Source organism: Eufriesea mexicana, unplaced genomic scaffold, assembly GCF_001483705.2.
Source record: "Eufriesea mexicana isolate 0111107269 unplaced genomic scaffold, ASM148370v2 scaffold2977, whole genome shotgun sequence".
NCBI classification, from domain to species: Eukaryota; Metazoa; Arthropoda; class Insecta; order Hymenoptera; family Apidae; genus Eufriesea; species Eufriesea mexicana.
This window is the reverse complement of record NW_016911052.1, coordinates 388,328-402,620: the sequence shown is the minus strand read 5'-3', so window position 1 is coordinate 402,620 and position 14,293 is coordinate 388,328. Positions and strand designations below refer to the sequence as shown.

The window sequence follows — 14,293 nt, the reverse complement described above, 5'->3', positions numbered from 1 at the left end:
ACTATTCATTTAAATAACGAGATGGACAAACTATTTTTAAATTCGAAATACTGGATAATATAAAGATTACGCGAATAACGAATAATTAATCCATATCAAAATCACGTTTAATTGACCTAGAACGTTAAACATTTGCAACATCATTAACGACTTATAAATCAGTCAAATAAACCACTGGGCCTGGGCCAAGGTAAACCAGACTGATGTTTTATCTCTGTTCTTCTCAAGAGTATTCTTGCTAGGATAAATACTCATAAATATTCTGTTCGAGAGGGTGATGACAACTTCGCTTACCTCGACTTACAAGTGCACTCGGTTCTGAATGTTATTACATTAATCCAGGGAATATCGTACAACCTCTGACTTGATCTCTATTGTCCTCGCGGGCCAACTAGCTTCGGAAGCCATACTCGATGAATTCGCTGGCAAGCCCCAGATGAAATGCACTTTTCTCTCCCTTTCCTTCCATTCTGCTCCCTTTTCTCGGTTGCTCTTGCATTATAGTGCCACATTGTAAACTATAACGCTTGCAACGATTGAAACGATCTCGTTTTATCGTGCAGGCTTCCATTTGAACTCACGTCACCTAAATATGGAAAGAGCAAATATACGATAAAAATGGAAATTAGGTAAAAAGGTATACCTTTTTATCGTTGTCTTGATTAATTTAATTTCTCGTAGAATTTTTTTTGAAATTAACAATTAATTCCCTTTAAATTAATTAATTTTTCGGTAATCTTAGATTTCTGGGAAATTTTTTATCTTTTTCATTTTTGTTTGGCTTTTTTACTTTTTTATTTTTTTATTCCGAATGCATGGCAATCTGAGTTATTATTTTTATTCGTTCCGATGCATAGGATCACTAAAATGTTCGTGTTGCCCAGTGTGAATTTAGTGCAACGGAGTGTCCCGAATCTGGGACAAAAATGAGAAGATGTGGCTGAATTAACAGGTCAATTACTCGAGATTGGAACTGAAAGAGGGAGAACGTCTTGCCTTTGAATGTAGAATTCTGAAATCCACGGTTCGTGACATTGCTAGGTAATTCAATTAAATGACAAATTAAAGGGTCGGGCTGAATCTGTTTTCGATAGTAAGCTCGAGAGTTTTCTCCTTTGAATTTTTAAACCAGTCAAGTTTCTGTTTGTGTATACGCGATAATGAATGCTTGTCGTTGATGAATTACGTAAGTAATTGGTACAGAAACTTTTTTCCCTTTATTTAGTTCACAGTCAAGAAAACGAAAAAAGATGCGAATTTTATATAGCATTCTTATTTTTAAAAAATTCTTATGTTCCCTGTTAATAAGTTACTTTTCTACTCGTCGAGAGACTATCCCCACCACTTTCTAGAATAAAAAAATTCACGACTAAATTAATACATTTATCGAAACAAAAGAAAATTAATTTTTTATATTTTCTACATAATTGCTGGAAGGATTTATAAAATTGGTGACAATGAAAAATAATGAAAATGAACAAAATTGTATACAGTACTAAGCACAGATATCGTTGATATATGTTCCAAATATTAATTAACAGTTGTATTATGCAAGTTACATAATTTTCAAGAATTTTAAGTTGAAAATCAGCAGTGCAAATAGTTTTCAGTAATCTTTTCTTTCTTTTTTCAACTCAGAAATCAAAATTGAATGCGTTACATAAAACTCGAAGCCATACAAGTGTCAGTGTTCGATTCAAGCCGATAAACTTTGCCAACTTCGTTAATAAAGCAATCAGTGTTTAATCAGAGAACATTAAAGTTTAATTTTTCTTGACTCGATAATTGTCGATCGGTAATCGATATTCCAATCGTTGATGAAACAGATTACGTATGTTCGTAACACTTACCTAGCGGAACGAAATGTACTTACACTGCATGCATCTCTTCGGTTTAGTTTTCTCTCAGGAGATAGCAACACGTTCAAAAGGTAAAAGTTCGTAATTAGCGACGCGCGATTCAGGGATAATGCATATTTTTCCGAGGGAAAAGGTCAGCCCGAGCGATGCAAGATTTATACGCCCGTTCCGTCAGTTATCTCGACGTCTGTTTCGCGACAGGGAACGAACGAAACGAATAATGAATATTAGTGGTGTAACGATTGCTCGATCTAGGCCATCGCACTTCCGCTACCTTTTCGTCATTTTTCTGCGAAATTTTTATTAGTCACGACGAGGTAACATTCGTTATAGAAATCGATTCGGTTCCCAGAAAACTGGCACTTGCGATGCCTTCGTGCATGTTTGGGAATCGATTATTTCCGATTTGTCTCGGGTGCTTCCGTTTCTGTTAGTCCCAGAATAATGCTACCACCTGTATAATTCGACACTGTATGGTAAAAAGTTACATAGTAATTTGGTTGAAATTTTTATTAATCGTGGCAGGATAGCATTCGTTGTAGAAATCGACTGTGATTCCCAGAAAACTGACACTTGCAAATGCCTTCGTGTTTGGGAACCAATTATCTTCAATTTTTCTCGGGTGTTTCCGTTTCTATTTATATATCTAAGTTACATAGTAATTTGTTGATATTTATAATATTGAATAATAAATTAAGAATTTATTGTTATGCGTAACGATTATTAATAACGATATATATTTCGTACTCTTATATTTTAGATATCGTTATATTAATACGTTTTAGCGAAAGTAACTCATGAAAATTTCCGTGAATGTAAGCTCGCGTTTTTCCCGAAATCGATACACGTAATCTCGCCATCAAACTTTTCATCTAAAAAGTTTCATTCACACGTACACTTTGCATTTCAATTTTCTTCCTTCGAGTACTTTCGTGCCATTAAATTGGATGTCTCAGATCTTATAGAGTTTCGTAGTGAACCATATTGCTTTCTAAAATAGAATATGGTAAATTGACAAATTATAATAATTTCTTAAAATATTCAAAATATTGCTAATTTTCGTCAGATTACCACTCGATTATTTAAATTATTGAAACTTATTGTTTATATACAGAATATTACATGCTTTAGAATATACCATATATTTCTATCATTTAGAAATTAATTTCGTAATAAGTTATGAAATGAAAAAGATCCCTATTTAAAAATTCGGGCTATCTAAAATGAGAATAATAATTACATTAATCCTATTTCGTTCAAAGAACAATTTTCCACTATACGATTTTTGGAACAAAAGGTAATTTTTGTGTACAGTTTGACATAACCTCAAAAACAATTGAAACGCTTATAAGTTAAAAGTAAACGAGACTTCAGTTGTAGATTTGGAATTATATTCGTTACGACTATTTATCTGTAATTTCGCAAAACCAGAGAAATTTATGGAAATCTCGAATTTATTCGATGGAACGATGGACAGCTGTTGTGGCAAAAGACTTTCCTCGAGAACCAATTAAAGGATCTGACGTAATGAAGAGTGGTGGCGTTGCTCGCGACATTTCCGTAAATACAAGGCTAACTTATTTACGAATTACCGTAACACGATTGCCGCTGGTAATACAGTTAGTAATCGCTTTATTGAATTTTCACTTAATGTGACATCGCCGAGCTCCTAATCAGATTTTTCTCCTTGTGGGACTACTTTTACGACTGTTGTATTTCCCGAGCTTCCGTCAGTGAAGATATATTTTATACAAAATAAATCTTTTCTTCCGTTTTAGAATAATAAAATTTCTGCACTCGAAGAGAAAATTTCTTTATTGCCGAGAAAAGCGACTTCGAATATTCACCTAGTACGCGTGCACTTAACTATGGGTTAGGTGGATAGACCATCGATACATCGGTATCGATGATACAATTTGGAAGGGGGTGATTCTACGTGTAAAAACAAATCGAAAATAAAGAATAAATTTTTTTCATTCGAAGCTTCGTTGTCGAGAAAATTGACTTTGAATATTCGCTGAGTGCACGTGCACTTGACTATGGCTAAGGCGGGTGCAGTACGCTCAGTGCATATTCAAAGTCGATTTTCTCGACAACGAAGCTTCGAATGACAAAAACTTATTCTTCCTTTTCGATTTATTTTTTCACGTAGAATCAAATAGAATATACAAAGTGATTCCACAGGATATGGTTGATGATCTGAAAGTATACATTATATATTTCTTCCATTTATATTTGTTCATTTGATTTCAACAACTTTAAATGGGTAATTTTGGAATTTGTTATGAACTCATCAGCTTTCCTAAAATTTACAGTATAATATATTTAATTTTGACATATTCATTTGACACAAAATTTAATAAATAAACAATCAAATGAGACCATGTTTGAATATACTTGGAGAAACAGAATGTTTTTCATTTTGGTTATACGATGATTCATCTTTGTCGATATAATAATTAATGGTCATCGGTTATAACAAAATAGAATGATGACTCACCTCCCTCTGATTCTAGAATTCTTGAATATCACTGTATTGATCCGTGAGACATTTTATTTCAGTTAACAAGGCAAACACTCTCTCATTTTTAAATTGAAAATCATAAACAGGAAGGATAACAAGCTTCATTAAAATACGTGATTTCCCAATCGAAATACGAGGTTTATTTTAATTATATAGGTTACGGTAGTAATGGGGGGATGACAGTGAATGGTCTGACTCTTCGTGCGAAAATAAATTGGATACCGGGTACGAAGCATTGTTTTGGAGAACATCGATTTTGAAGCACAGTTTTGAAGTGTGTACTCACTTGACTAGGTTCGTTAATTAGTATTTGTACTCTATTTCCGATTTGCAAATATTAAAACTACGTATTTCTAATAACAGAATTTAAAGAAATATCATAGCTAAATAAATTTTATTTTATTTCCTTTATTTCCTTACCCTCGTTATCATTAATTAACTTTTAAAAAATAAGATCATACCTACAATCATACCTAATCAAAAAATTGCACATTAGTACCTGGCATTAATCCCATATCTCTTTATTTAATTACACCTTCAACAATTTCCTTAATTAAAAATTTGTTACTTAAATTTGAATCAATATTTCTCTAAAAACTAAAAATAAAAACAATTTAACTTAATAATTTCTTTAAATCGAATGAAATAATTTAAAACTAAATGAAAAATATCTTGAAATTTAAATCAACAATTTTTTGAAACAATACACGCATTCAAAAACAAACGGTCATTTATTCCTCGCATGTAAGTCAAGTGCACGCGTACTTGATGGTTCTTCAAAAATCAATTCTACACGAAGCGAAATTGAAAATCCCGCGACAAACAATATTTAATTTCACATTTTCAATCTATTCCAAATCAGACGATTTCTCCTGCTCGTAATCCTATCATACTTCGTTTTTCCCTGAAAAGGTCAAAATCATTTTACGTAATACCCAATTCAAAGAATAGGACGTGAAAGATTCGAATCAGTCTTACATATTTCCAATATGGAGGTTATGTGTCCACTTTTTCCAAGAATTTTCACGGCACTTTATATTTTTCAGAGAAAACCGTAACAGTAGCACTGACCGCAAATTCAATTTTAAGCCGCAATTCCTATGTTTACATGGCGAACGTGTAAAATCGATATCACACATAACCACATTTTCTTTGCTAATGGCGTACTGTAAATACACTGTTCGCTCGTTCGTTTCGTGTTGCAAAAAGTTTGCGTTGTTTACTCGTAAATAATTCTCGATGGTATTTAACAGAAATTGGCATCGGATTTTCAATCGTTACTTCGAGTATAAGTTTCAATAACTCTCGTAAATAGTTGACAGGAAACGAATAAGACCACCTGGGTCGAGGGTGTCCGTACCGTTCTATAGTGTGGTCTATATGTAAATCGTGCTCTATAGTACGCACTACTGAAATATTTTATTACACACCTCAATTAGCTTCAATTTTGTAATCAAATTTTAGTGCAAGTAAGAATCAATATCGAGATAAAATATTATAAATTAGTACAAAAATTTGTGTGGCTTCTTGATACCTAACAAATAACATTGTTTTTAAAAAAACCGTTTTATTGGTTTATTAATTGATATGTAATAAAATATGTATTTAAATTCTTAGAATATTATTACTTGCGGAGAAACGCATAAGCTACGCCTAGAAATTATTTCATTTTGCAAAAAATTTATTTTTATTCATTTTCAATCATTAAAAATTTTAATTTTAAAAATTTAATTTAAATTTTTAAAATTTTTTATTCTTTTTACTATTTTAGGGACATAACTTTGTCCACTTGTGGTAATTTGTATCTACCTTCAGATTTCAATCTGCGTTTGTACTTACGTACACTTATTCGAGCAACACATTGCTAAATACCTTCCGAAATTGGAATCGTTAATTTTTCGTTTAAATACGTAGCTGGATCCTCGATTGCTCAATATTCAGGCCAGCTGGTCGACATGTGACGAGTTTTATGTTAATCCCGTCCGATTACAATATCCTTCTCTCGTTTACAAGAAACGACGGGACCGGCAGTTGCGTGCCTTTCGACACAGAAGCCGCGATATCTGCACGATAACCTAACCTCAAACGATTTCGTTCTTACTTTGTTCGTACCAGTTTCGTAACGAAAATAGAATATGTAGAACGTAGTGTTTTGTTGTGCAATATAGCGAATTCTTGATAACTGGAAAGCATGAAGAGAGTTAAGAGGTGATTATTAAAAACGGAAGAGAGTATCAAGGACATTTAATTGCGTGATCGGAGACAAAGTTTGCAATACAAACGACACGTTTGCTAGTTTCAGAAATGCGAATATCATTTTTAAAAATATCGTTAATTATCTGATTAAAGGGAACATTAGAAATAGGAGTACATACCAGCATTGAGGTTAATTTTTTTTTTTTTTCAACTCTGACTCTTGCAATTTGTCCTGCGGACATTCGATAAGACGTTCTGATTGTGTGGATGGTCATGCCATGGGGATGCTAATGCCTTTGGATTAGCATTTTTACAGAATAAAAGTTTTCTTATGTCTGAGCTTATATCAGTTAGTCCTAGGGATATTTCTTTCTTAATTTTCTAGGTATTCTAGTAGTGTACAACGTATTAGCCAATGAATTAGGGTGGTTTGTTGTCCCTAATTTGTATTGGTAATTGAACTACGATAACCTCACTTTTGGGACCAAGGATTAAATATATATAGACAATTATTCAATTAAGCTTAGTTACTTATACATGACCGTACTGTATACTTAACTGTAGTTACATATCCATATGCACTTTCAAGAATTCACATCTAATTGCAGTGTACTCATAGGGGTTACATACATACATTCTAGTTTGATCAAAGATAATAAATTTCGTTCGTAAATAGATAAATAAGTGCATATTTTTGGCAAACAATCATGTGTGTCCCGGTTCCAGCAGCCTCGATGGACGAGTCAAAATGCACATACATATATTAGACATGCGACCGACATTTATATTTCACATTGGGAACAATGTGCTAAGAGGGTGTGGCTAAATGACGCGAGAGATGACGAAGAAAGACGCGATTGGTCAACGTTTCTGCCAAATATAATCGTAGTCACAATGAACTTTTTCTCGCAGAAGGATTCGTCGTCCCTGTAATGTATAATAATGTACGAAAGTATAATACAATCCTTTCCAATGTAACCTTAACCTATAAAATTTACCAAATCGATATAACCTTCGAACTTTATTGTACTCCACGTTGTAACGCGAAATTGTTCTCGAAACGTATGCTTATTGTTGCAATAAACTCGACCACAGTTCCTCGATGCTAACCTTGAAAAAACAACGCCGGAATTGGGGCAGAAAAAAAAGAAAACGAATAAAGACCTAGTTAGATCGTAACAATAAAATATGCTTTGGCCAGAATTTCCCGCTACTGGCTGGGATGCGGCAGATTTAAAGGTTGTGACGCGAATCGAGCGCTACTGACGCAAAACTTCATCTGCAAGAGCGCAGTTTCCGTGGATATACCGTATACGTGATGAAATCTACTAGGACAATGTTAACTCCTGAAAAAGTGAAAATTTAAAGTGCGGTTTTAACTCTCTGGATAGGAATTTAGCGAAATTTTAGGAGAAATTAGAATCGATTAAAACGAAATTATTTCACAAAAATTCAGTTCTTCTACTTCTTCTAGAAATTATTTTTTATAGTAAATATAAAACGATGAATTACATGAAATTCATGGTTGGAAATAAATCATTGTTTGTTTTCATTACGTTCCAAGTTAAAATTTTCCAACGTGAACTTTCCCAAGTAGTGTACACAATAATATGTCAAACTCTGTCAGAATAATTCACAGAGACTGAGCAATTTGTCTACATTCATTTTGAAAAGAGGTATTATGGTTATTTATATTGTTTTTTCAATTTCTTTAAATTATTTTGATCATTTCTTGAAATAAAATAAGTACTTATTTACATAGTTATATAAACTTAATGATATTCCTTTATGTCCAATGTAAAACATGTTTTGCAGTAATACTATATAGAAATATAAAATGTAATTAACTATACATATTACACGTTCAAATTCATAATGGATGACACAATGCAACTCAATCAGCTCGTTATCCACATATCTAAAACGTTCTATCAACAATCATCTCCAAACTCTTCAGCTGTCCTCACCTAACCTCTTAGAAGCGATTCATTCGCAAACATGCAACTCTGAACAAGAGAAAAATCCGTCAGTTGTCCTCAACGTCTCGTTCATTCATTCGATCCTATCCTAGTTTTCTATTGCCTGCCATTACGCTGCATACACTGCATTTTTCCACGCCTTTATTCTATTCCTATCCGTGGCCTGAATTTTCAAGCGGTCGGATGACGATTAACCGGTGCGACTGATCGATCCTTTGCCCACAGAAATGCAAGAAGTTTCGCGTCGGCGAGCGATGCTGCGAATTCGAGTGCCTGGATGACACGGATTGGACTGGACCTGATCTGATCATTGCCTCTGGTTCCTCCAGGGTTCAAGAACAAGGGATATTCTGGCTGATAGGTCTGACGGCGCTGCTGAGAGCGCTCTAGTTCTATAACGAGGCTCCAGAGGGCGTCGTTGAGATTCAGCCATTCAGAACATCGACGACGAAGGTACGATGTAGCGTGCTAGCGATGAACGATTGCGTTTGTGCCTGCTGATTATACCTCGAGAAACAACGTGCTCCGATTATACGATGAGAATTCCTGTGCGTGTTTTTAAAATTTATTTTTCTTCGCTTCGTTTTTCCCCTATTATCGGTTGATGTAGGAATTAATAACTCAAAAGGTGGGGTAGAGTATGTCGAAAGTGGATTTGACTCGTGATAATATCGTGTGATAATGGATGGAATATGATGATAAATCAGGGAAAAATCGTAATTTGCCATTTATTTGCTTAATGTCTTTGTGAAAGGTTCTATTTTTTCAATATTATTCGAGGTTTGTAATATTATAATCAGGAAATACGTGTATGCAGGAAAATGTAATTGTATGCGTATTTCCTGCTTTTCATGATTTTTATGGATGGAATGTTTTAATTCGTTATCGTTGATTTGTATGGAGAGTGGAAATGTGGGAAATTGGTAATATTTTTCTTTACGAAAATTCGACATGTAATAAACGAATAAATCATGCGAATTTAATGAATCAAATGATAAAGAAACGATTGTAAAATAATAAACGGAATAATTGCCACAGTTATTTCTATACCAGGCAAATAATTCGCGAGGTGACGTGAAAGAGAACTATTAGGTTATGTTTTCACAGTACGACTTCTTAACCTCTTGCTTCATGACTTTCTTAATAGCCATACTCTTATTCATTGCTTCAGTGTTGTCACGAACGAGAAACGATAAAGTGAAAGAGATCTTTAATCTCGAAACGTAAAATTAAGATTAAAATGAAACTTTATCGCGTAAATGTAGCTTGTGTTTTTCACTTCAACCGTTGATCGTAATCTACATTTAAAAACATACACGATACAAGGCAAGGGGTTAATATAATTATAAAAGTTAAAGAAAAAAATCAAGTCTTATTTATTTAAATTACAAAAACACAAATCAGGATAATTGCATAAATTTAAACGAGAAAACAGCAAAGACGACAACCATGGAACATAACCAAAAAAGATTATATACTCCAACACTACTTTCTATTAAACAACAGTTCTCGTAAATGTTACACAGCGAATTTAGTTCTCACAACGATAAGAGTATACCAAGAAATCAATTAAGATCAAGGGAAAATGCTCTTCAGACAACGATATCAGAGGGATCAAATCAGCAACTTCAATCGGGGCTACGAAGCATCGTTGCCAAGAGAAATAGCTTTTTTCCATGAAATATCTATGGCAATGATGTATCCGCGTCATTATAGCTGGTGAGCGGTCGTGCATACCGCCATTTTGAGCACGAAGATAAGGAACTCCTAGAGGGCGACAGCGTCGCCACGTTTCAGAGACTTTTATTTTTTCATTTGCGATTACAAAGATCGTGATAGAGGAACGCGAAGAAAAGATGATAATTCGTTGATGAAGAACTCTCAAAGAGGTTCTATAGGGATCACCGATTGTTCCGTTGAGTGGTTCGTTCGAATTTCGATCGGGATTATCGGATGGAAAGGTCGAGGGCTTGGTCGAATATCGACTTGACGCTTCAGCGCCTCACCTCTTTTCAAGCTCGTCAGCCACGAGCCACGGCTCAGTGGATATAGCTTTTTGGAAAAGTCCTTTTGGAATTTTGTTTGACGAACATAGCCGGTTTCACAAGGGATTTTTTAAGGGCAGTTTAGGTTGTTAAAAAGGTCCTTTTTGTAAGGTAGTTATCCGATAGTAAGGCTGTAAAGTAAAATGAAAGAAACATCCGAGAATTTAAGTGGAATTGATAAGCACTTGGAATTTATTTTTTCTATTTATATATATTTATAAGAAATTGTTTTGAAAAAATTGTACTTCGTCTTTTTAGCATGCGGTCTTCGAAATGTCGGTAATAATCAATTTAAAATTGTTTGAAGTCGTGAAAAAATATAGATGTGTGTCGATACTTGCTTTATTCACTGTATATTTACTGTTATTAAATTAAATGTTTGATATGGAAGAATCTTTTTAACAGTCTAACTAACCTCACCTTTTCGTAGAACCTTGCATTCCGTTCTATCTACGAACTGAAAAAGACGTGTGAGTTTCCAATTCGTTGCGAAGATAAACCAACAACAAAGGCAGGCTCGACTGGGTTACGCAGGTTGCGTAGTAACGAGTTAATCCTACTAAGTAAATGAAACGTTTTATTCTCTGATATGCTCGTGAGATCCTTCTACAATGATAGTTGTAAATACTCCTAACCTATTTTTATTTAATCATTTCATTTTTCTAACCTCATTTCGTGTTTCAATTTCCTAACCTAAAAGCGACTCTTGATTTAAAGATAATTAAATTGGTTACACGAATCGGTAACGATTTTGTATTAAACTGCAGAGTTATAATTTGATTTTTAATTTATATTTCTATATTTAATTATATTTCGTTAAAATATATGAAGAAATCAATCGATTCTTTTATTGCTTCGATCGTATTGTAGGAATGCTGCAAATGTCTCCTGCAATATTACTGAACTATTCGTATCACCCAATTAAACGAGTTCTTCTGAAGCAGGGGTTCTCTATTCTCAAGGCATTTATTTCTTAATTAAATTTAAAATCTTCTATGATTTCCTATAAAAAATTATTGAAAGTTTACGGTTAGAAGATGACTCGATTTGGTTATTAGGTTAAACATATAGTTGAAAATTCTCAGATACTTAGCAATTAAGTTAAAGGTGAGGACTGTTAATTTCAATTACTTCTATCGTCGATATTATGGCTGAAAGTTTACAAAATTTTTCTATTGATATTTATAAGCTACTGGTTAAAATAAAAATGTTCGTAACAAATTTAAATTTCTGTCAGTAATTCAAAAACCATTATTTTCTTTTTAACGAAAATAAAGGATGTTCTAAAAACACGTCGCAGATAGTCGAGCCAAAATTGTGCCACACCTTTCAAGATGTCTTTCGTATTCTCATTTCCCATAATTCAATAGCAAGCATGCGAGTACTCGTTGCAAATGCCACTCGACACGAGCAAATTGTTCAAGAGGAAAATACGTTTAGTCACCAAGGCTGCGAAACTAGGATCACTTAACACTAGAATTACCAAACGAGTTAAAATGCCTCGTTTCAAACTTTTCGTAATTCTAATGACTGAAAATGAGTAATAGTTTTCGGCAAAAATAATGTTACTTTCTATCGACATTAAAATTATATGTACTTATTTATTTTCATCATCCCACTTCGTTAATTATATCACATATAAAGGCATGTCAGCAGTCGGTGGTTCCAGTGTTAATTAATTCTGATTAAATCCATCCATTCTTATACGACGGCCTATGAGTTTTCGACAGCTATATTTTGGAAAAAAGGTGCGTGAGAAGTGACTTGAAACAAGAGTTTAGAATGATAATAATAAACTTGTAAATCTAGTGGTGAAATTCAAGGGAAAAATGTAGGTGATATTATAAGCGTTAAAACGACGAGCGAAAATTGATCGAAAGATTGAGTTTAACACTTTGAGGTTAGGAAAACCACGCTTTGACGTTTCGTTTAAAGGAGACGTGTGAAGTTATGCAAACACTTTAGATTGGAACTAAATGAAAGTTCATTACTTACTAAACAAAATTTCTTCAAACACAGTAAACTTGAAGTACAATAGTTTTCTTGATAATTTATTGTTAATATTGTTGTTCGCAAATTTTCTTCACCTATTTAATGTACATTTGAGGTTAGTTTTTGATAGATGCAATGAAAGCTTTGCGTTGGTGTATTTGGAAAATTGAAAGTAGGGAAAAACATTCATTTACTTTCTATTTCTGTACTTCAAATTATTTCACATTGATTTATTTATTTTAATTAATTTGCGTTCTAAAATATTTTCTAAAAATTACGGAAAACTGTTTATGTGCTATATATATTGACAGAACTAGTTGTTAAGTTACGTTAAATATCAACAACAATATTTCTTGGATGAATTATATGTAATTAAAAATACATTTACTATCTTTAGCTGTCCCAAGATGTTTATACAGTGAAAATATTGGTCAAATTTCAAACTTAAGAAGCCTCAAAAGGTTAAATGAAGTTCGTTGCTAAAATATCAAAATTTCTCCCCAGTCTCGTGGAAAGCAGACAAAAGATAGCCTCTATTTGTATACAATCCAGTAAAATATCGAAATCTTTGATCTATCAGATATAAATCCAAGCAGATAATGCCAAAGCTAGTTATCTGTACTGGCACAGTAACAAAACGGCATTGTCGGAACCACCATAATCAAGAATAATATGTATTTTCTACGTGTACAAAGATGTTCATTAATGCACATACTGTATAGATACACAATTGTGGAACACAGAGTTATTCGAAGCAAAAAGATATTTGTCTATTCGACGGAGCATAGAGAATTTATTATCGTTAACTGTATTTCTGTATTCGATGTATCTAACCAATAGATATGCTGAGACATCTTTTATCGAACGAGATGCTATATCGATTGTATATAGGCACGTGCTCAATTAAATCTAATATATACACCACTGTCTATACACATAGAATTTTAAGTGACGTGAGAGTTACAGCGGACTCAATTATAATATACTATATCTTTCTTTTTTTCTTACATGGTGGAAATCTTTGAAAAATGCCTCGTCTCTTCCCTAGGGGAATTTTTACCCACTAAAACCCCTAGGGTGGCCATTCTCGCCGCGCTGGGGGAGCACTGGGAACTCGACACGAACACAAACGGTGCCCCCGCCCCCCGCCCCTATAATATACGATATTTGTACTATCCATTGATGAGAAAGAGGTTAGGGAAAAGTATATGAGTCTAATCGACCATGTTATAACATGTCCATCTTCTCTGTCAACACAATTTTAAAGATTTGTATTATCACATCTAGGAATGCTATCAGTTAGGATCAGCTGACAAGAAAATCGAACAAAATATATTAATAATAAATGAGATAGCATGCAGAAGCATTGGCGTAGACACGATCAGTATTCATCATTCAACGTGAAATAAAAAGAGCAATAACTTAACCTGTCTACTATATTAGCATATGTTGCTATAAGTGAGGTTAAGTGGAATGAGTAAACTATAGTAATGTTTCTATGAATGACAATTATTTATTCACACTCAAAAAGAACAGGAATATCAGAATTATAAAAATATTATTTTTAATATTTTTGTTAAATTTCTCTGAGAAAAAAATATAGAAATAAAACATTACTCACATCCAAAGAGAATGGAAATAGCAATGAGTATTAGAATACATCTCATTTGGATAAATAATATCACTTTACCCAGTGTA

General features: G+C 33.4%; 1 protein-coding gene across 3 annotated transcripts in view; it reads left to right on the top strand.

Annotated features, from left to right (window-relative positions):
• Positions 1–14,293, top strand: part of LOC108550823 (uncharacterized) — a 35,735-nt gene that overhangs the window by 12,314 nt on the left and 9,128 nt on the right. For 2 of the 3 annotated variants that reach the window (XR_001890446.1, XR_001890445.1), the window contains exon 4: positions 8,784–9,011. Coding sequence is in view for 1 of the 3 variants with exons in the window: in XM_017904696.1 (XP_017760185.1) it covers positions 8,784–8,948 (165 nt within the window). In the remaining 2 variants the exon portion in view is untranslated. Of the gene's footprint in view, positions 1–8,783; positions 9,387–14,293 lie in introns of those variants that run through there. The other variant, XM_017904696.1, reaches the window with a different exon arrangement.